Genomic DNA, 20,808 nt, shown 5'->3' on the forward strand with positions numbered 1-20,808 from the left:
TAGAAATATTATTCTTATATTATTTTAGATCTTCCTATATTATTTTAGATCTTCCTTAAACTTAGTAATATTCTAACTTTCAGGTTCTAATATCAGTTTAATATTTAACTATTCTCGAATAGTGTACTAAGTAAATCTCATGTCTATAACAAGAAGCTAAATTTTTTTCAGGGTAGGAACCAAGTCTTACACCTGTTGTGATCCTACATAACAGCTTGGAGTATAAAGTAGAATTCAATAAATACTTGATGACTGACTCGATTACTGGGGGAAAAAATCCCATGATTGTAAGGCAGTTTCTATTTTCCATAAGCCCCTTGAATATTTACATAGCCAGCACTGGAAGAGCCTCTATGGACCTCTTAATCAAGTTCCCTGTTCATCCCCCCCATTTCACATAGAGCAGATGTGCTGCTGAAAAGGCTACAGGAACCAAGAGGTAAGGAAAGGGACAAAATAATCTGCCAATTTCCCCCTCTTTATTCAACTTAACCCACTTGTACTATATGAGTAATAACAATGGTTCTTGAAAATGTGCTATGTGCCAGGTTTTGCTGGCAGATTCTTATGTTTATTAACTCACTAAAATCCTCACAACAATCTCAACAATCTAGAGGCTACTGTCTATAAAATAAGACAACTGAGGCATATAAGGTTGGACAACTTGTCCAAGTTCACATATGCACCAAGTGGTGAAGTCTGAATGTTAATTCAGGCAATCTGACTCCTGAGCTGCATTATTATTTACTTCCTAAAATTTCAAGTTTCTTGGAGCAGATAACCCAGTTGCAGTTCAAAGTTTTATATCTAATAGGGAGAATAAAATGGATTTATAAATAGCTACCATGAAAGTTAAGAAGACCTTGAGGGTATTAATTGTAGGTGTTGTATATTAAGAACAAGTGAAATCACATGCAGAAGGGAGACTTAGAAAGTCTAAAGTAGATCTGATAAAGTATGTGTATTTGTATGCCTAAATCAGTGAAGACTGTGGAAGAAGCATGATTTTTGTTTGGGCTGAAGTAGCAGAGGATGAACAGAAGTCTAGAATACAGATTTAGAAGTTCTCAGAACAGGCAATCAAGACACAGGAGAAGATGAAAGCTGTTCTGAGTTGCTATTCTTCGGGGGTGGGGTGGGAGGTTAGTAGGAATCCCTAAACTCCGAAGAAGATAAAATTCTTCTGAGCCTTACTGTATCTTCCAGATTTTTTTCAAATTCCTCCAGAAATCGAGTCATAGCAGGATCACCTTCAAAATCATTAAAATGATTATTTACCCATAATAATACAATCCGTGTTACCTGCGGAAACATGGAAGAGGCAGCATACGATTATACGAGAGGCATTCTTTCTGCAAAAGTAGGTTCCAAAAGCATGTCTTAAACCGAGGGGAAATTGAGCTTTATGGCTAATCCCTTTGCCCACCTGCTCACACACAAAAGGCTCATTCTAACAGAGAGGCATGTTTTAGTTTGAGCTTTTGCTTCCTTACGTACACAAGTAACAGAGAAAGCCAAGACCGCCTTCACTGAAAAAACAAGCCTGTATACTAACATGTAAGAAGTACATGGGATATATATTTTGGACAGTATCTTAAAACGCAAGCCGCCAAGAGCAGACAAATGTCAAAAGTGTTTCTTTAGCTGAGAACATGTTTCACCAAAATTGTAATAAAAATCTGAAACTTCCTTCGTAAATACTGTGTATTTTCAAAGTTGTGAACTGATTTATTACTTTGTACCACAGATTAACAGAAAAGTTAAAAACAAATGGAGGTTGAATTAAATAATGTGTCTACAGGGAAATCTACTCAGTGCTTTGTGGTGACCTAAATGCAAAGGAAATCCAAAAAAGAGGGGATATATGTATACGTATACCTGATTCACTTTGCTGTACAGCAGAAATACAACACTGTAAAGCAACTACACTCCAATAAATATTAATAATAATAAAAAGCTTCTGAATATTAAGAAAAGACAGAGGAGCCAAAATAAGATCAAAAGAAATAAGCCAGAGAATTTTCCAAAATCTAAAAAAAGGAAAAAAAAAAGTGCCTAATAATATAAGTAATTTAAGTCATATACTTTTAAAATAGTGGTAAAATACACATAAAATCCACCATTTTAACCACTTTAAAGTGTACAATTCAGTGGCATTTAGCACATTCACAATTGTGTACAACCGTCCCCACTACTAGTTCTAGAACATTTTCATCACCCCAAAAGAAAACTCCATTCCCAATAAGCAGTCACCTCCCATTCTACCCTTCTTCCAGCCCCTAACAGCCACTACTTACTTGCTTTTCTGTCTCTGTGATTTGTCTACCTGGATATCTCATACAATATGTGATCTTTTATGACTGGCTTCTTTGTCTTACCATAATATTTTCAAGGTTTATGCATGTTGCAGCATGTATCAGTATTTCATTTTTTTTAATGGCTGAATAATATTTCATTATATGGTATACCATATTTTGTTTATCCATTCATCAGTTGATGGACATTTGGGTTGTTTCCACATTTTGGCCATCATCAATAGTGCTGCTATGAACACTGCTTACAAACTTTTGTTTGCACACCTATTAGCTCTTTTGGATATATGCTTCAGGAGTAGAACTACTGGGTTATACGGTAATTCTATGTTTAACTTTTTGAAGAACCGCTAAGCTATTTTCCACAGCAGCTACACCATTTTACATTACTATAAGCAAGTATGGGAATTCCATTTTCTCCACATCAACACCCTTAAAATGCTTGTTATTTCCTTTCCTTTTTTTAAGTCATCTTAGTGGGTGTGAAGTGAACAAAACCATCACTGTGGTTATGATTTGCAATTTCCCTGACTAATGACATTGAACATCTTTTTCATGTGATTGCTGGCCATTTACATATCTTCTTGGGAGAAATGTCTATTCAAGTCCTTTGTCCATTTTAAATTGTATTGTCTTTTTGGTGTTGAGTTGTAAGAGTTCTTTATACATTCTGGATACTAGACCCTTATCAGACATATGATTTGCAAATATATTCTCCTATTCCATGTGTTGTCCTGTTTTTCCTGATAGTACCTTTAATGTAGAAAAGGTTTTAATTTTGATGAAGTTCAATATATCTGTTTTTTCCATTGTTCAAGGTTGAGCTTTGGGTATCATACCTAAGAAACCATTGCCTAATCCAAGGTCATGATTTTTTTTCACCCCTTCCTTTCTTTGAAGAGTATTATAGTTTTAGCTCTAATATTATGTTTCTGATCCATTTTGAGTTAATGCTGAATACGGTATAAAGGTCAAACTTCATTCTTTTACACATGAATATTTAAGTTGTCCCTAAATCATATGTTTGTTCATTCTCTAGCATGCCTTTATTTCCTCAGCGACGTAAGTAACTATATATAATTTCAAAATCAGGGGGAAGGCAAGCCTGTAGTTTTGGACACCTGAGTTTCCTAGACGATAGAATTCCACAGTCCAACTACATCTAACTTATTTCCCTTAAAGTATAACTCAGAAAGATACACCAGGCAATTATTAATTACTATGGCCCTACTTTTATTTTTCTTAAAATGACTAACTTCCTACCTGTTACTGAGGTAGTTTACTGGTAGTAATGTACCAGTATCACTATTCTTTCCATGGGAAGTACAAACACCCCATAAAATAAGGTAAGATAATCTATTTATAACAGCAAACAATGTTTAATGCAAAAAAAAAAACAAAACTCAAAGCTAGATTAAAATAAGTTACAGCAGTGATAAATTAAGGTCAAAAAGATAAACTGTTTTAAAATGATTATAAAGTCTTTAACTCAAAAATAAATGTATTTCTAATTCTATTTAGATTGTTTCTAAGCCCTCTTAAAAAAATTTACTTGGTGGATAGTCTTTCTAAACTATTAAATGACTTTTAAATGTTTTATTGATCTCCTCAGTAACCACCAAGTATTTTGATAAAGTGTAAAAATATTATCATCCACCTTCTGAATTTACAGCTACACCACAGCCTGCTTTCAGTTTTTGCCTTTTAAAAGGCAAAATATCCACTTTTAACATTTTATTCTGTCATAAAAGTAACCAAGCAGAGAGATGTCTATACTGATTCACTAACTTTTTAGGCGAACTGAATTTTATCAAAATAAACATTTAATTTGTCAGTTGCAAAAGGTTTCGGGGGAATAAAATTTAAAATCACTTTCATGCCTTTTATAATTATAAAACCAACCTTATCCCTTAAGCTGTCAATTTTAAACCATTCCAATAGTTTGGTCCCAACATCCAAAGGACTTTCAAGAAATGTTCTATAAGTTAATAGGAAATCTTCTATATAAGTTGGGTCCACAATGGAATGCTCTTCTATTAAATGCATGATGAGACGCTCAGGTGTTGCCTAAAAAAGAAAAATATAAGAAGAATTAGAAAATAAACAAGTAGTTCAGGAACCAAAGAACTCCTATTGATTACTTCCTTTTGTAGCCACTCTATTACAAAGTCCTTGAAGTAAAGTTTCACCTTTAAAACCCTCAGCACTGGGAGTAGGTAGTCTCTCTAGGTTGTAGTCCACCATCACCCAGAGGTTTAGAGAGAGAAAAGGCAGAGGAATAAACATGCACAACAGCATTTACTCGGCCGTAGTTGTTTTTATTGGCATTTCATCATAGGAATGGGGGGATAATGTAATGACTGTCGCGAGTAAAGAGAAGGAAGAGGTAAGAGTTAAATTAAAGAAGTAAATAAAGTTTTCTTCCAAATTTAATCATCCTTAAATTCTCTTCTGTCCCAGGCTATAGGAACAACATAGCAGCTCAAGATAGCTTGTTTTATTGTTGTTACTTCCGGGAATAGAGGTTTCCTCTTCTATGGTTTCTTCATTCTAGTTCACCAGAGGAACCAGAAGTTCTATAGATAGTTTTTACATTAACTCAGAGTTTAACTCCTTGCCTGTTTCCCAATTTATAAAAAGGAATGCAAACAACATTTATCTACTGCTCCTTCTTGAGCTTCTGAATCAGTGTTAAACTTTATTACCTTAGCAGCATTTTCAAAAATGGGTACACAAAACAAATACAGAAATTAACCAGATGTTAAGCCAAATATAAAAACCAACTGTTGCCCATAACCTCAAATTTCAATTTGTTGCATTCATCCAAAGAATTTCACTGGCCAGAATTATTGCATGGCAAACATAGATTAATACTAACAGTGTTCTTATTTAAGAATTTATTAAAAAATAAAAAAGGGTACCCCACTGCTAATAAGGTATGTAAATCATTTCTCTAGAAGGAAGTCAGAGGAAAGGCTCTTTGAATTACCTATTTAAGGGACAAGACAACCACAGGTCATTCCTATTCTTCTCCCACCCTCCAAAATACCCCAAGAACACCAAATTGGGTCTATCATTAAGGCAAATCACAATCTGAGTTCACTTAAAATGCGGTTCTTAGATCATATATAGCTAAGTCAGGGGTGGAAATGATCAACATGTTAAAGAAAGGCCATTATTCTGATTAGCTAAATCACTGAGGCAGGATCTCTGTGGAGACTAGGCCATATATTCAAAACCGTTCTTTTTTTTTTTTTTTTTTTTTTCGGTACGCGGGCCTCTCACTGTTGTGGCCTCTCCCGTTGCGGTCCGGACATGCAGGCTCAGCGGCTATGGCTCACGGGCCCAGCTGCTCCGCGGCACGTGGGATCTTCCCGGACCGGGGCACGAACCGCGTCCCCTACATCGGCAGGCAGACTCTCAACCACTGCGCCACCAGGGAAGCCCTCAAAACTGTATTTAAAGACAAGTCCCTGGGACTTCCCTGGTGGTTCAGTAGCAAAGAATCCACCTTACAATGCAGGGGACTCGAGTTTGATTCCTGTTTAGAGAATTAAGACCCCACATGCCACGGGGCAACTAAGCCCAGGCACCACAACTACTAAGCTTGCACACCTCAGCTAGCAAGCCCACGTGCCACAAACTACAGAGCCCACGTGCGCTGGAGCTTGTGCACCACAACTAGAGAAGAGAAAACCCGCACGCCACAACTAGAGAGTGGTCCATGCACCACAAGAAGATACCACGTGCCGCAATTAAGACCCAACACAGCCAAAAATAAATAAAATAAATAAATAATAAATCAATCTTTTTTTTTAAAAAAAAAAAAGACAAGTCCCATTGTCATGCAGAGGCATGTTACCAAATTGCTCACTAGCATCTAATAAGGTGGATGCTGGGTGACAGGGTACGCAGAGTGGGCAGGTGAAGGAGATGGCTGGCATGGTAGAGGTTGGTTATGATGAACAAATAAGTAAATATACAGAGCATAACAAGAGCCACTGTTGGCTAAAGTATTTACAAGTAGGGGAAGGAAAAGGCTACCAAAAACTTTGTGGTATAGTACTAGAACTGGGAGTACTGGTATGAACTCTTGACTGTTATCAATAGATACATATAAGAAGATATAGGTGTGTATGAATTTACAGTAAATAAATACATATATTTCCTACCTCTGTCTGATGAAAAGTTCTAGAAGCAATGACACCACAGTAGCAGTGAACAGAGCGCCCAGATCTTGGTTTTTTAATGCTGTTCTCTACTAGAAGGATCCAGGGCTCTCTGGAGAAATGTCTGATTCCAAAGCAGGGGCAGTGAAAGATGAGCCTGGAACATCTCGTTTTGCCAGATAATAATGAAGCTCTCAAAAAATGATGGGGACATGTCAAAAGGATACAGGAATCAGCCTTAAGAGAGTCCCACTGGCCAAATCTGGGACAATCTGATGATCAGAACAACACTGATGGTAAGGGAATACAATACATGAGACCGTAACAATATAATTAAAGAGGGGAGAATGCTCATTCTTACAGTAGAATGACAATAAATGTAGAAGAAATAATGGAAATAGAAAATCACCATTACAGGCAGGAGTAGTCAATCGAAGTAAAGACTGGTGGATAGAGGTTTGTAAGACATACTGACACTATCTCAGAACATCAATGCTCCAAATGCTCATCAATTACAAAGGGTAAAATGGTGGCTTTAAGTGAAGAAACCTGACAGACACCAAGAGGACCAGGTGATTAAGGTTAACTTCACTGGTGGTGAGATAGGTTGACATTGTATGCTCCCTGAAATGATGCACTGAGAAAAGCACAACATTATTTCTGTGGAACTCCTGCCTGGAAAGCATGACTGTAGTCTGGGCATGAGGCAACACAGGACAGATCTTGTCTGAGGGTCATAGTACAGACTGTAAGGGCTGTATTCTTTAAAACTGCTGAGAACGTGAATAGGGAAAGACTGTTCCTGGCGTAGACTTAAGTGACATGATAACTAAATGCAACTGTGTGCCTGGATGAGATTCTGAACCAAAAAGGAAAAAAGAGCCATTGTTGGGATAGTTGGTGAAAATCTAAATAGCATCTGTGGACTGAATGGTTTTACTTTATCAATGTACATTTCCTAACTTGAAGGTTTCTATGGTGTTTATATAGGAGACTGTTCTTGCTTTTAGGATATACACAATGAAACATTTAGGAGTGAGGAGGCATCACATTTGCAGACTGCTCTCAAACGGTTGAAAAAGACTGATGATAATGGAGAAAATGCAGTGAAATGTTAACATTTGGGGAATCTGAGTCAGGGTGTTCTCTGTACTGTTCTTGCAACTCTTCTGTAAGTTTGAAATTACAGGGCTTCCCTGGTGCCGCAGTGGTTAAGAATCCGCCTGCCAATGTAGGAGACATGGGTTTGAGCCCTGGTCCAGGAAGATCCCACATGCTGCGGAGCAACTAAGCCCATGTGCCACAACTACTGAGCCTGCACTCTAGAGCCTGCAAGCCACAACTACTGAAGCCCGTGTGCCTAGAGCCCGTGCTCTACAACAAGAGAAGCCACCGCAATGAGAAGCCTGTGCACCACAACAAAGAGTAGCCCCTGCTCGCTGCAACTAGAAAAAAGCCAACAAAGACCCAATGCAGCCAAAAATAAATAAATTTATAAAAAGAAAAAAGAAATTATAAAAATATAAGGCTCACTATGAGCCTTCATAAAAAGATAGTCTATGGCAGTCCACATATATACTCATTTTTTTCTACATAGAAAGCTTACGCCTATCAACTTAGGAGAAGAAAAAGACAGTGTTGAGGAATAGCCTGACTCCTGAGAAATATCTTATCTGACACCAGTCCCTCTTATTGTTAAATAAAGCTTCTGCACTTATAATGAAAAATAACACATGTACTTATTTTGCAACCAAGACTTGCTTGAAAAGAAAAGAAGGTCATGCATTTACTTCTTCTCTTGCACCTAGAATTGCTCTATTTTACATCTACATGTCATAAAAGAGACAGGGAGATGGGAGAGTGGAAGGCAAGGGGGCAAGGAATAGGGGAGAGAAGGAATTAGAGAAGGGAAAACAATATGGGTAGTAATACTCAGATTCTATAGCATGCTAAGGCTTTTGATTTGCCACATTTAGCCCTAATAAAGCCCTGCCATAGCATCCCCATTTTCAGATATGAAAATTGAGCTTCAGAGAAGTTAATGTCTATTTCAATGCCACAGAGATCTAGTAAGCACTCATCTAGGATTCTTTATGCATTTATGGTTGGTCCTTTCAATTTCTGTTTTGTTTCTAAATATTGCTGTCTTTGATGAAATTAATTCCCATTATCAACGGATCATACAATAAATTTGAGAAGGAAAATTCTGACTGGTATATTCTAAATAATATCTTTCCATACTGATATTAAATGGTAATGTTACCCTTCCTCAATAAAATGTGTAAAAACCAACTTAGAAGAAGTCAAAAGAATTAACACATTTATTTACACTAGATCCCAAAGTTAATGAATTATCTTGCACTACTCAAAAAGTGGTTCAAAACCTTTTAAGCAAGATGAAAGCTTTATTCTATCAATAACAAGAAAAATAAGTAAAAAATACCCACCTTGATTACAATGTGTCCTTTCCTGGTTCCACTGCGATCTAGTTCACGGTGCTCATGTACCATAACAATTTCTCCTTCTTCCTCAACTTTATGGGTATTTTTTTCCACATGATTTAAAATTCTCCAATAATCCTGCTGGGCTATGCAGACAAACTGTCCGAGAACAACATGGGGACAATTAATGAACCTATAATACATAAATATATCACTATGCACCAAGGCAGAGCACAAAGGTGAGAACTCAAGTGGCATAAGTTCTTTTTTATTTCATCCCTTCATTCCTTAACAAAAATCAAGATAAAATAAATAATTCATGCACAAAGAGACCAAAGAAATTAAATCCATTTGAATTCTGTTCTAAAAGGAGAAGTGAGCATCTACTTCTCTCAAAACTGACACTATGCAAAGAAAACATGAAGCAGGAGTAAGTTAGAAACAAACAACTCAGAAGTTCCTATTTCTTCCTCTATTGAAAAAAAACAAAAAAGAGACTGAGCTGGCTAATATCAGATAGAAATTTAAAAAATCAACGTTTATTAGATATATTCTCTTTTAAAGTATGTATAGTTTGTTCAATTCCACAAATATTTGAGTCTGATATAAAATCTAGTTTCCTTTATTAACTGTGAGCTTTTCAAACCCCCAATTCTCAAATCAAGCTATTTTATTTTGGGGAAGGAAAAAAAAGCTCAGCCATTTAAAATCAAGAAACAAGAGTACACAAGCAGACATAAGCTTACCTGACAATCGTCTACTTTAGTCCTAACAACTCCATGCGTGTACTGCTTATCCAGAGTGGGTGTAATTCCAAAACTATTTCCCATAAAGAGATTTTCAACTTTTCCATCTGGATGACTAATTTCTACAGTGCCGTTTAAAATAACATACCATGAGTCAAGCTATAGAGAAAAATATAGGCTTTAAGAATCTTTGGGAAAAGAGGGTTACATGTTAACTTTGAAAAATAATCAATCAATATATAGAACTCGTATAATTTAAAAAAGAAAAAAGAAGATCTGATTATATTACTAAATACTCTGTCAGTAACACCCTAATCCTGTTAAGCCAACCACTAAAGTTTATTTTACTCTTTCTTCTTTTAGTCACCAAATGAAATCGGGGACTCTCAGTAACTGATATGGTTAAGACCACCAGCTCTGGGCTTCCCTGGTGGCGCAGTGGCTAAGAATCCGCGTGCTAATGCAGGGGACTATGGGTTCAAGCCCTAGTCCGTGAAGATCCCACATGCTGTGGAGCAACTAAGCCCGTGCACCACAATTACTGAGCCTGTGCTCTAGAGCCCGTGAGCCACAACTACTGAAGCCCCCACGCCTAGACCCTGTGCTCCTCAACAAGAGAAGCCACCGTAATGAGACGCCTGCGCACTGCAACGAAGAGCAGCCCTGCTCACTGCAACTAGAGAAAGCCCGCGTACAGCAACGAAGACCCAATGCAGCCAAAAATAAAATAAAAAAATAAAAGGCTACAAATGGCACAGTCCCATTAATACAAAAAAAAAAAAAAAAGACCAACAGCTCTTGGAATTTGAATCCAGAATCTGCCACTGACTAGCTGAGTGACTCTGGGCAAGTTATTTAACCTCCTAGGCTTCAGTTTCTTTACTGCTAAAATGGGCATAACAACATTACCTATCACAGGACTTTTGTGTCCATTAAAAATGAGTTTAATACAAACCATGTGATTAGAATAGTGTCTGGCACATAGCAAACATTCAAAAGAAAGAAAGGAAAAAAAAAGGGAGCTAGTGATTAATTCAGAAAAACTATTAAAAGCCTGAATTTTAAGGCATATCTTAAAAAATATTGAAAATTTCTCCTAATGTTAAGAAAATACTGCTCTCAATTTATACCAAAGTATTTAATGTTCTAAGGAGACATATTCTAAGGCCTATTGTATATCAGTGAAAGACTATTTGTTCTCATGTGGTATCCTTTTTATTAGCCTAAACTTTCAATTTTAATGTGAATCAGTTTTAATGTGATTTAAGGGAAATCTGGATTATCAGTTCTGAAGGAGAATCACTGGCAACAAGAAATACTTTTTCAAAACTGTTTTTTTTTTAATTTTTAGTTATTTCAAATATAAAATACACTCATTGTGGAATTTGTGGATTACACAAATTACTTGAGGACAGGGGCTGTATTGGAGTTTTCCACCACTATCCTCACTGTGTACCTAGCACAAAGTAGGCACACAACATATTTTTGCTGACAGAACCGTGGAATATTAAAAGAAAATTAAAAAAAATATTAAAAGAAGAATATTAAAAGAATATTAAAAATATATTTGTAGAAAAGTAAAGTTATTCAAAACCCCACTATTTATACAGTTGTCATCAAAAGTTTAGTATTTTTCTCCCATGTTTATATTATTTCATATTGTTTAACTATTTAGACTATCCTGTCCTTTTAAAAAAATTTAATACTATACTCATTTGTTCATCAAACTTTTTCTTAGTATATCCTATGTGCCAAACGATTTCTAGGATACAGGGAGAAAGCATGTATACAAAGCTAGAGCTAAGGCCCCTGCCCTCAAAGATATCTATCAAATTTTAAAATAACTTGAAAACCTATATAATATTATACCTGTGGCTATATAATAATTTAGTTAACCACTGTTTTTTTCGGGGGGATATATTTTGGTCATTTCCAATTTTTACTATTATACACATCCTGCAATGAGTATCTTTTGGCATAACTCTTTGAGTTTTATATTGTGTCTGGAGGAGAGACATTAAAAAGGGGAATAATGGGTTAGAGGCTGTTAATACCTTGAAGCCCATGTTAAAAATTTCTAAATGATTTTCCAGAAATACTGTTTATATCCCTACTAGCAGTATATGACAATGTGCACTGACTGACATTTCACCATTAATTTTTATCAGTTCGATAAGAAACCCAGTGAAGTGCTACCTAACAGCAGTAACACTTTTCAATTCCTCTGAATCCTCCCTGTGCCCATCCGCAAGTTGCCATCCAAGCATTTCTGAAAATAGAATTGTCACATAATGCCTCAACTGATAGCAGTCTACTAGGAGGCACAGGTACCAATACATTTCCTTCATTTAAAAAAAAATGTATAATAAGAAAAAGGGATAAGGAGATTACATACTTGAAAAACATTTTAATAATAATGTTATAAATATACTAATATAACAATAATTACTGACATGTATACACTGATGTGTATAAAATGGATGACTAATAAGAAAAAAATAAATTAATAAAACAAAACAAAGAATTAAGAAAATTTTTTAAAAATCTTATAATTTAATTTGAGAAGTAAAAACAAATTTGGTCCAATGAATATTAATTACTGAACATCTATTCTGTGCAAGGTCCACTGCCAGGAAATCAAAATTAAGACAAAATAAAGCAAAAACAAAACAAAACTTATCTTTTCAGAAATTATAACTATCCCAGACTCAGCAGTCATTTAAAAAACTGTATAAATTTTAAAAGTCAAGATCTACACAAGTTTATGAAAATTAAATTATTCTAAAAATTAGCTGCTATAACCAAGTAATGTGTAACATCTATTTGCTAACCTACCTCTTGCCCATCTTCAAGAATAATAGCTCCAGCCTGCTCCACCACTTCAAAAATCATCACTGAGCAGAGTTCTCTCCTTACAGACATGGTCATGTTTGCAAAAGCAGGAAGCTGGTGCATAAACTCCAGTAACTGTTCTGTTAAAAAACAGAAATTCTAGTTTAGTGACCATCAAGGACTACAGTTTAAAAGATACAATAAAATCCAGAATCCAATACCCAATTTTCTAATCAACTTAGGAATTCATGCTGCTTAACTAGAGAAACCAAGATACAAGATGACTGTTGCTTAAAAAAAATTCAGTTATTTGGTTAACAGATATATTCAGATTCACATGAAAATACAGGCATAATGGAAGACACCAGAATTCACAACCTCCAGAGAGAACCAGGAAACTACACAGATTCAGATGAGCTGGAGAGTTTAGCTAATTTTCCTAGCAGGAGATGCTATTCCATGGTGGTTACATTTAGTGATGTCCTTTGATCTAATAGATTAGTGTAAAAGGCTTTTGTCTGTTTCTTTCTGGGCTAGAGTTTTTAAACAGTTATTAATAAATGTCAGTAAGTAATTAAATTAGGGACAACAAATGTGAATACTAGTTTAAGATTTGTCAAAGCAACTACAAGGTAACTCTCTTTAATTTAACCAACAAATGTATGAATACCTGCCTCAGGCCATTCCCTGGTATAGATACATGAGCAATAAAGATAAAGGAAAAAACATTTAAGCAGTCAGCTAAGGCTGAAATAGAAGTAATAAGGTGCTATCTATCTACAGATAACTGGAAGTTAATCATATTTCAATTTTTAAGAAAGCCTTGTGAAAACAGCATAGTGTACAATTCTTTATCACTAAAAATGCACTTACAGTTGCTGTCCAGATAGCATTCAAAACATGAGTCTCAACTGTAGGTTGCATAACTATATTATATGTTATTAGCATGGCAAGGAATGTTCAAACGTATTGATCTTTACTCCCATAGATTATAATTATTAGTAGCAGTATCTTCTGACTTGAATCACAGCAGTATGACTCTTATAAAAGGGAAATCTAGGATAAAATCTTAATTGAATCATAATATATAACAACACTAAGTAATCTTTGTCCTTAAAGATAACATTAGCATCTTTAGTATTACTCAACCTCCAACGTACAGTAAGTAGTTCTATAAGAAATTAAAGGAAAATTCATAAAATTTGAATCAAAAACTATACACATATTTTTTCAAGCTACAGGCAAAACTATGATTTTTGATAACATTTGAAATTTTTTTGAATTCATAGACATTGAACACTGATGCACTGTGTTTTACATGTCTTATGGACATGGAGGGGGAAATCACTTTACTGCAATCAAAGCTATTGTTTTATAAATTGGGGCAGCCAGAATATGAGGACTATCTGGCTGCAACATCCATCACCCTAATGATGGCCAGGGTTGATTCAGCTGACCTGGCTGTCTAGGCAGGTGTCCCCTTCCTCCCTTCACCACTCCACACATGCATCCATCCTGAAGCTGTACACTTAGTCAAAGAGGACAACCTGTCCCGACAGAGGAGAACCTTCCCTGAGAAAGGAGTACTGTCCTTCGCTTACGGATATATGAACAGCTGCGTTCCACTGCTAGAACCTCCAAAACAAGCTCTAACATTGGGGCAGCTAGCCTCAAAGACGGCCCTAAACAATTCTTGCCTCTTGATATTCACGTCCTCGTGCAGTCCCCTCCCATACTGCACGAGGGTTGCTCTGTATGATAAACAGAATTGTGAAGAAGCAATGATGTATCATTCCTGAGGCCAGATCATAAAAGATACTATGGCATCTGCCTTATTCTCCCCTGAATTACTGGCTTTGGGGGAAACCAACTGCCATGTGGTGAGGACATTTAAACAACCTCTGGAGAAGCCCGTGTGGAGAGGAACTGAGGTTCTATGCCAAAAGCCATGTGAGCAGCCACCTTGGAAGCAGATCCTCCAGCTTAGCCCAGTGACTGTAACTCCTGCCACATTCTGACTACAACCTCATGAGAGACAATGAGCCAGAACGACTCAGGTAGGCTGCTCCTGAATTCTTGACCCACAAAACCTTCTTGGGGGTAATTTGTTATGCACCAATAGGTATCTATATATAAACTGAACTATAAAATTCCTATTGTGAACAGATGTATTTCTTACCAATGTCATCATCAGTTTTGTCTGCAGGTTCTTTTTCAAGACATTCTCGAACAAGATCTCGCCCCTGCAGTGGATCTGTTCGATCAATCTCTTCATCTTCCTCTTCTTCATCTTCAGAATCAACAGGTCCTTCTGGAAGACGTGTTAAATCTACATCTCCTACCTCACTTTCCGTAGCCTACAGAAAGAAATCTTGATCACTTACCATTTCATGTTATAAAAATTATATGTCACAATCTGAATGAAGCAAAACTACCCCTCCCACCAAATATTATCAAGAATTAGGCAACACTGTATGCTCTATCAAAAACAAAATGCTACTTATTTATAAAACGTTTCTCTCTGCCTAAAATACAAGTCATCATTTCAGTGTGACATCTAAATTGACAAATCTGAGCCAATATGTACAAAATGGTCAAGAGACTCAAACATCACTAAATGTATTAATACCTGCTTTCCAACAAACACTTGTATTCCTTAAAAGTACATTTCCTAAAATATAAAGTGCAAGAAAGAGAAAGACAGTTTACCAACAATCATTTTAGGAGTACCTTGTTAGTATATGCTGGGTGTTATAAATAAGGTATTATTCTTTCAGCACTAGGTTTAGAGTCTAGTAGGGTAGACAGTCATGTAAATTAAGAACAGAAGTATAAAACAGCAGTACTGAAAAGTGCTAAAATTCAACAACTGTGAAGGATTGAACAAATACTTCTCTCTTTCCAATACCTTATTGTTGAATCTAACAGTAAGCAAAGAAGAGCCAAGGTTACTCTACCAGGGGTCCCCAACCCCCCAGCCGCAGACAGGTTCTGGTCTGTGGCCTGTTAGGAACCAGGCTGCACAGCAGGAGGTGAGCTGCCACCCCCTCCCCCCATCGCTCCCCATCGCTCGCATTACCATCTGATACATCCCCAACCCCCCCCCACCCCATCTGTGGAAAAACTGTCTTCCAAGAAACCAGTCCCTGGTGCCAAAAAGGTTGGGGACCACTGCTCTAAGCAATCTTAAAAATATAAACTTATACTTACAACCTGAACTTTGCAAACATACTAGTCTCAGATAGTTGTAAAAGAACTAGCAGACTTTTAAAAAAACTATGAATTTAAATGTTACTCATAGAAAACAAATAAAATAAATAAAATTATTTATTTACTTTTTGTACTTTGTATTTTTTACTTTTTGTACTTCAGGACAAAATCAAATTGTCCTGAAGTGGATTATTAGGCAATATATCTAAATATTATACTCAGTTGATTCATATAATAATAAATGAAAAAGCATGAATACTAAAGCAGATATGGAAAAAATGAGTAGAACGTACAGAAATTTCATAATAAATAAGCACTCAAAAATGAGGATTATTGAAAACTATGGAACCTTCATTCAAATATTTAAGTCTCATCTCCTGTGTTGAACATTTACTATTTTGTCTGCCCAGAAGAGGTTCTTCCTTCTTTTAGGGAGTTGATGTTCCTCTCCCACTTAACCCAGAGATTTCAAAGGGAAACAGTGCCCTGTTCCTGGCTAGGGAAGCTAAGGGAGAAAGTCCTTTCCTCTGGATTTTTATAACTGGAGCTGGAGGGCAGAGCATCCTTTCTCCTCCGGTTGATGAATTGGAAGAATGTGAGGCAGAACAGCCTACAGCCACATGGGAATGCCTTTCTGTGGTGGGAGAAAATGGAATCAACTGGCAGAGAAAAGGGCAGGGGAATGCGGAGGAAGGACATTGAACAAGACAGCAGACACAGAAAGAGATCGAGACAGACAGATGCAGAGCAACAAAGCAAAGAAACAAAAATATATCATGCAGGACAGAGATGGAAAAAGCACAGCATGTGCAACAAAGATGACCTGTGACAGAACATGTCACAGAGAGAGAGAGAGGAAGAGCAATCAAGCAACAAGGAGTCAAAGGACTAGAGAGACAGGCAAACAGGGGCAGACACACTTGCAAGTATCCAGGTTCCTTGAGGCCAGAGCTGCCTCTGCTTTCTCTGGGGGTCAAAAACTTATCTGTTCTGGCTTTAGTTAATTCAAGTTAAGGCTCTGATACCTGCAACTGAAAAGAGTTCTGATTTGTTATGTAAGACTAGGTTCTATACTTCTTTTGGACTTCTGCACAGCTTTAAGTAAGAGCTTTAATCAATAGTTAACAAACTAGATTAAACACCCAACTTGAAATCTTTAAGATTAGATAAACTGGCTCTTAAGGCTCTTATAGGGGCAATCCTATCTTATGACCAGCATGCTCTCCTGAGTTACATTTTGGTTATGAAACTTTAGGGTTTAAGCAGAGTGCATTTCTGAATAATATACCTTTGGAACTAAAAACTTGTTAAAAAGTTACAATCTCTTTTCAAAGATAAGTTGTTTTAATTTAAATGTGTAGATACTAAAACGACTTTTCCAAAACCCAATTTATCTACAAACACTGATTTTAATCTAAGAAATGAGTGTTAAAAAACACTGAAGCAATATTTTTTACACACAAGTTAATTTTTCAGAATATAGATGCTCACCTCTGGAATAACAGCCTTTTTCTCTTTTATCAAATTTTAAGGACAATCTACCTTAAATCTGAGTTTTTAAACTACCCTGTCCTCATCTCAATCTCAGGTTTTCATCCCCTGACCAAGACTATTTCAACCTAGTTTCATTCTTATCTTTTAGATTATGTCTGATAAAAAGATGGATAACTCAAAACATAAAAAAAGGCAATGGCTTCCCTAGTGGCGCAGTGGGTGAGAGTCCGCCTGCCGATGCAGGGGACACAGGTTTGTGCCCCGGTCCGGGAAGATCCCACATGCCGCAGAGTGGCTGGGCCCGTGAGCCATGGCCGCTGAGCCTGCGCGTCCGGAGCCTTTGCTCCGCAACGGGAGAGGCTACAACAGTGAGAGGCCCGTGTACCGCAAAAAAAAAAAAAAAAAAAGGCAAGATGCAAAGGCGGGTGGGGGTGCGATGAATTGGGAGACTGGGATTGACATATATACACTACTGATACTATGTATAAAATAGATAACTATGAGAACCTACTGTATAGCACAGGGAACTCTAATCAGTGCTCTGTGGTGACCTAAATGGGAAGGAAATCCACAAAAGAGGGGATATATGTATATGTATAGCTGATTCACTTTGCTGTACAGAAGAAACTAACACAACATTGTAAAGCAACTAAACTGCAATAAAATTTTTTTTAAAAAAGGCAAGATGCAATTCAGTTATGTGGATAATAGGGAAGGCTTACTGTCATCTGCACGAAAAGTGAAGATATTTTAAGAAAATAACTCTTTAGGTAGAATGAAAATCATGGGTAGTGACTGGGAGATGACTATTAAAAGAACTCTTTTAGGAACTTTCTAAGGCCATCTGCAAAGGAAAGAATATAATCTCTTCTTACCATTGTCCTCTTTTACCTGTACTTTTATCAAAGTAGGATAAAAGAAAAAGGATGAATAAAATTAGTTAAGAGAACATACTCAACTGCTAAAATGTTAAGAGTCTACAAAAGGGATAAGGTGGTAAAATAAGAATGAAGAATAAAAATATGGGACTTCCCTGGTGGCGCAGTGGCTAAGAATCTGCCTGCCAAAGGAGGGGACACGGGTTCGAACTCTGGTCCGGGAAGATCCCACATGCTGCGGAACAGCTAAGCCTGTGCGCCACAACTACTGAGCCTGCGCTCTAGAGCCCGCAAGCCATAACTACTGAGACCATGTACCACAACTACTGAAGCCCGCGCACCTAGAGCCCGTGGTCTGCAACAAGAGACGCCACCACAATGAAAAGCCTGCACACCGCAACGAAGAGTAGTCCCCGCTCACTGCAACTAGAGAAAGCCTGCGCACAGCAATGAAGACCCAATGCAGCCTAAAATAAATAAATAAATAAATTTAAAATATGTACAGCTTTAAAAATAAATAAATAAAAATATGAAAGAGTCTCAGTTGGAGGAAGATGGCATAAGAGTAAGACGCGGAGATCACCTTCCTCCCCACAGATACACTAGAAATACATCTACACGTGGAACAACTACAAAACACCTACTGAATGCTGGCAGAAGACCTCAGACTTCCCGAAAGGCAAGAAACTCCCCACGTACCTGGGTAGGGCAAAAGAAAAAACAGAGACAAAAGAATAGGGACGGGGCCTGCACCAGTGGGAGGCAGCTGTGAAGGAGGAAAGGTTTCCACACATTAGGAAGCCCCTTCGCGGGCAGAGACTGCGGGTGGCGGAGCGGGGGAGCTTCGGAGCCGCGGAGGAGAGCACAGCAACAGGGGTGCGGAGGGCAAAGCGGAGAGATTCTCACACAGAGGACCGGTGCCGACCAGCACTCACCAGCCTGAGAGGCTTGTTTGCTCACCCGCCGGGGCGGGTGGGGCTGGAGCTGAGGCTCGGGCTCTGGTTGGAGCGCAGGGAGAGGACTGGGGTTGGTGGCGTGAACACAGCCTGCAGGGGGTTAGTGCACCACGGCTAGCCGGGAGGGAGTCCGGGAAAAGTCTGGACCTGCCAAAGAGGCAAGAGACTTTTTCTTCCCTCCTTGTTTCCTGGTGCGCGAGGAGAGGGGATTAAGAGTGCTGCTTAAAGGAGCTCCAGAGACGGGTGCGAGCCGCGGCTAACAGCGCGGAACCCAGAGACGGGCAGGAGATGCTAAGGCTGCTGCTGCCGCCACCAAGAAGCCTGTGTGTGAGCACAGGTCACTATCCACACCTCCATTCCGGGGAGCCTGTGCAGCCCGCCACTGCCTGGGTCCCGTGATCCAGGGACAACTTCCCCGGGAGAACGCACGGCGTGCCTCAGGCTGCTGCAACGTCATGCCAGCCTCTGCTGCCTCAGGCTCGCCCCTCATCCATACCCCTCCCCACGGCCTGAGTGAGCCAGAGGCCCCGAGTCACCAGCTCCTTTAACCCCATCTTGTCTGAGCGAAGAACAGACACCCTCTGGCAACCTAAACGCAGAGGCGGGGCCAAATCCAAAGCTGAGCACCGGGAGCTGTGCGAACAAAAAAGAGAAAGGAAAATCTCTCCCAGCAGCCTCAGAAGCAGCGGATTAAATCTCCACAATCAACTTGATGTACCCTGCATGTATGGGTGGAATATATGAACAGACAACGAATCACCCCAAATTGAGGAGGTGGACTTTGAGAGCAAGATTTATTATTTTTTCCCCTTTTCCTCTTTTTGCGAGTGTGTATGTGTATGCTTCTGTGTGAGATTTTGTCTGTATAGCTTTGCTTTCACCATTTGTCATAGGGTTCTATCCGTCCGTGGTTTTTTTTCTTTTTAAAAAAACTTTTTTCTTAATAATTATTTTTTATTTTAATAACTTTATTTTATTTTATCTTACTTTATTCTTCCTTCCTTTCTTTCTTTCTACCTTTCATTCCTTCTCCCTTCCTTCCTTCCTTTCTTTCTTTCTACTTTTTCTCCCTTTTATTCTGAGCAGTGTGAATGAAAGGCTCTTGGTGCTGCAGCCAGGTGTCAGGCCTGTGCCTCTGAGGTAGGAGAGCCGAGTTCAGGAAATTGGTCCACCAGAGACTTCCCAGCTCCACGTAATGTCAAATGGAGAAAGCTCTCCCAGAGTACTCCATCTCAACGCGAAGACCCAGCTCCACTCAACCACCAGCAAGCTACAGTGCTGGACACCCTATGCCAAACATCTAGCAAGACAGGAACACAACCCCACCCATTAGCAGAGAGGCTGCCTAAAATCATAATAAGGCAACAGACACCCCAAAACACACCACCAGACATGGACCTGCCCACCAGAAAAACAAGATCTAGCCTCAACCACCAGAAAACAGGCACTAGTCCCCTCCACCAGGAAGCCTATACAACCCACTGAACCAACTTTAGCCACTGAGGACAGACACCAAAAACAACGGGAACTAAGAACCTGCAGCCTGCAAAAAGGAGAACCCAAACACAGTAAGATAAGCAAAATGAGAAGACAGAAAAACACACAGCAGATGAAGGAGCAAGATAAAAATCCACCAGACCTCACAAATGAAGAGGAAATAGGCAGTCTACCTGAAAAAGAATTCAGAATAATGACAGTAAAGGTGACCCAAAATCTTGGAAATAGAGAAAATGCAAGAAACATTTAACAAGGACCTAGAAGAACTAAAGA

General features: G+C 38.3%; 1 protein-coding gene across 8 annotated transcripts in view; it reads right to left on the bottom strand.

The window, feature by feature from the left end:
• RAPGEF6 (Rap guanine nucleotide exchange factor 6) overlaps positions 1-20,808 on the bottom strand; it is a 217,805-nt gene that overhangs the window by 65,319 nt on the left and 131,678 nt on the right. For all 8 annotated transcript variants that reach the window (XM_030869701.2, XM_030869700.2, XM_030869706.2 and 5 more), the window contains 6 exons: positions 14,680-14,857; positions 12,504-12,640; positions 9,669-9,827; positions 8,929-9,081; positions 4,215-4,379; positions 1,195-1,302 (listed from right to left, as the gene is read on the bottom strand). In XM_030869701.2, coding sequence (XP_030725561.1) covers positions 1,195-1,302; positions 4,215-4,379; positions 8,929-9,081; positions 9,669-9,827; positions 12,504-12,640; positions 14,680-14,857 — 900 coding nt within the window. The remainder of the gene's footprint in view (positions 1-1,194; positions 1,303-4,214; positions 4,380-8,928; positions 9,082-9,668; positions 9,828-12,503; positions 12,641-14,679; positions 14,858-20,808) is intronic.

This window comes from Globicephala melas, chromosome 3 (genome assembly GCF_963455315.2).
Source record: "Globicephala melas chromosome 3, mGloMel1.2, whole genome shotgun sequence".
NCBI classification, from domain to species: Eukaryota; Metazoa; Chordata; class Mammalia; order Artiodactyla; family Delphinidae; genus Globicephala; species Globicephala melas.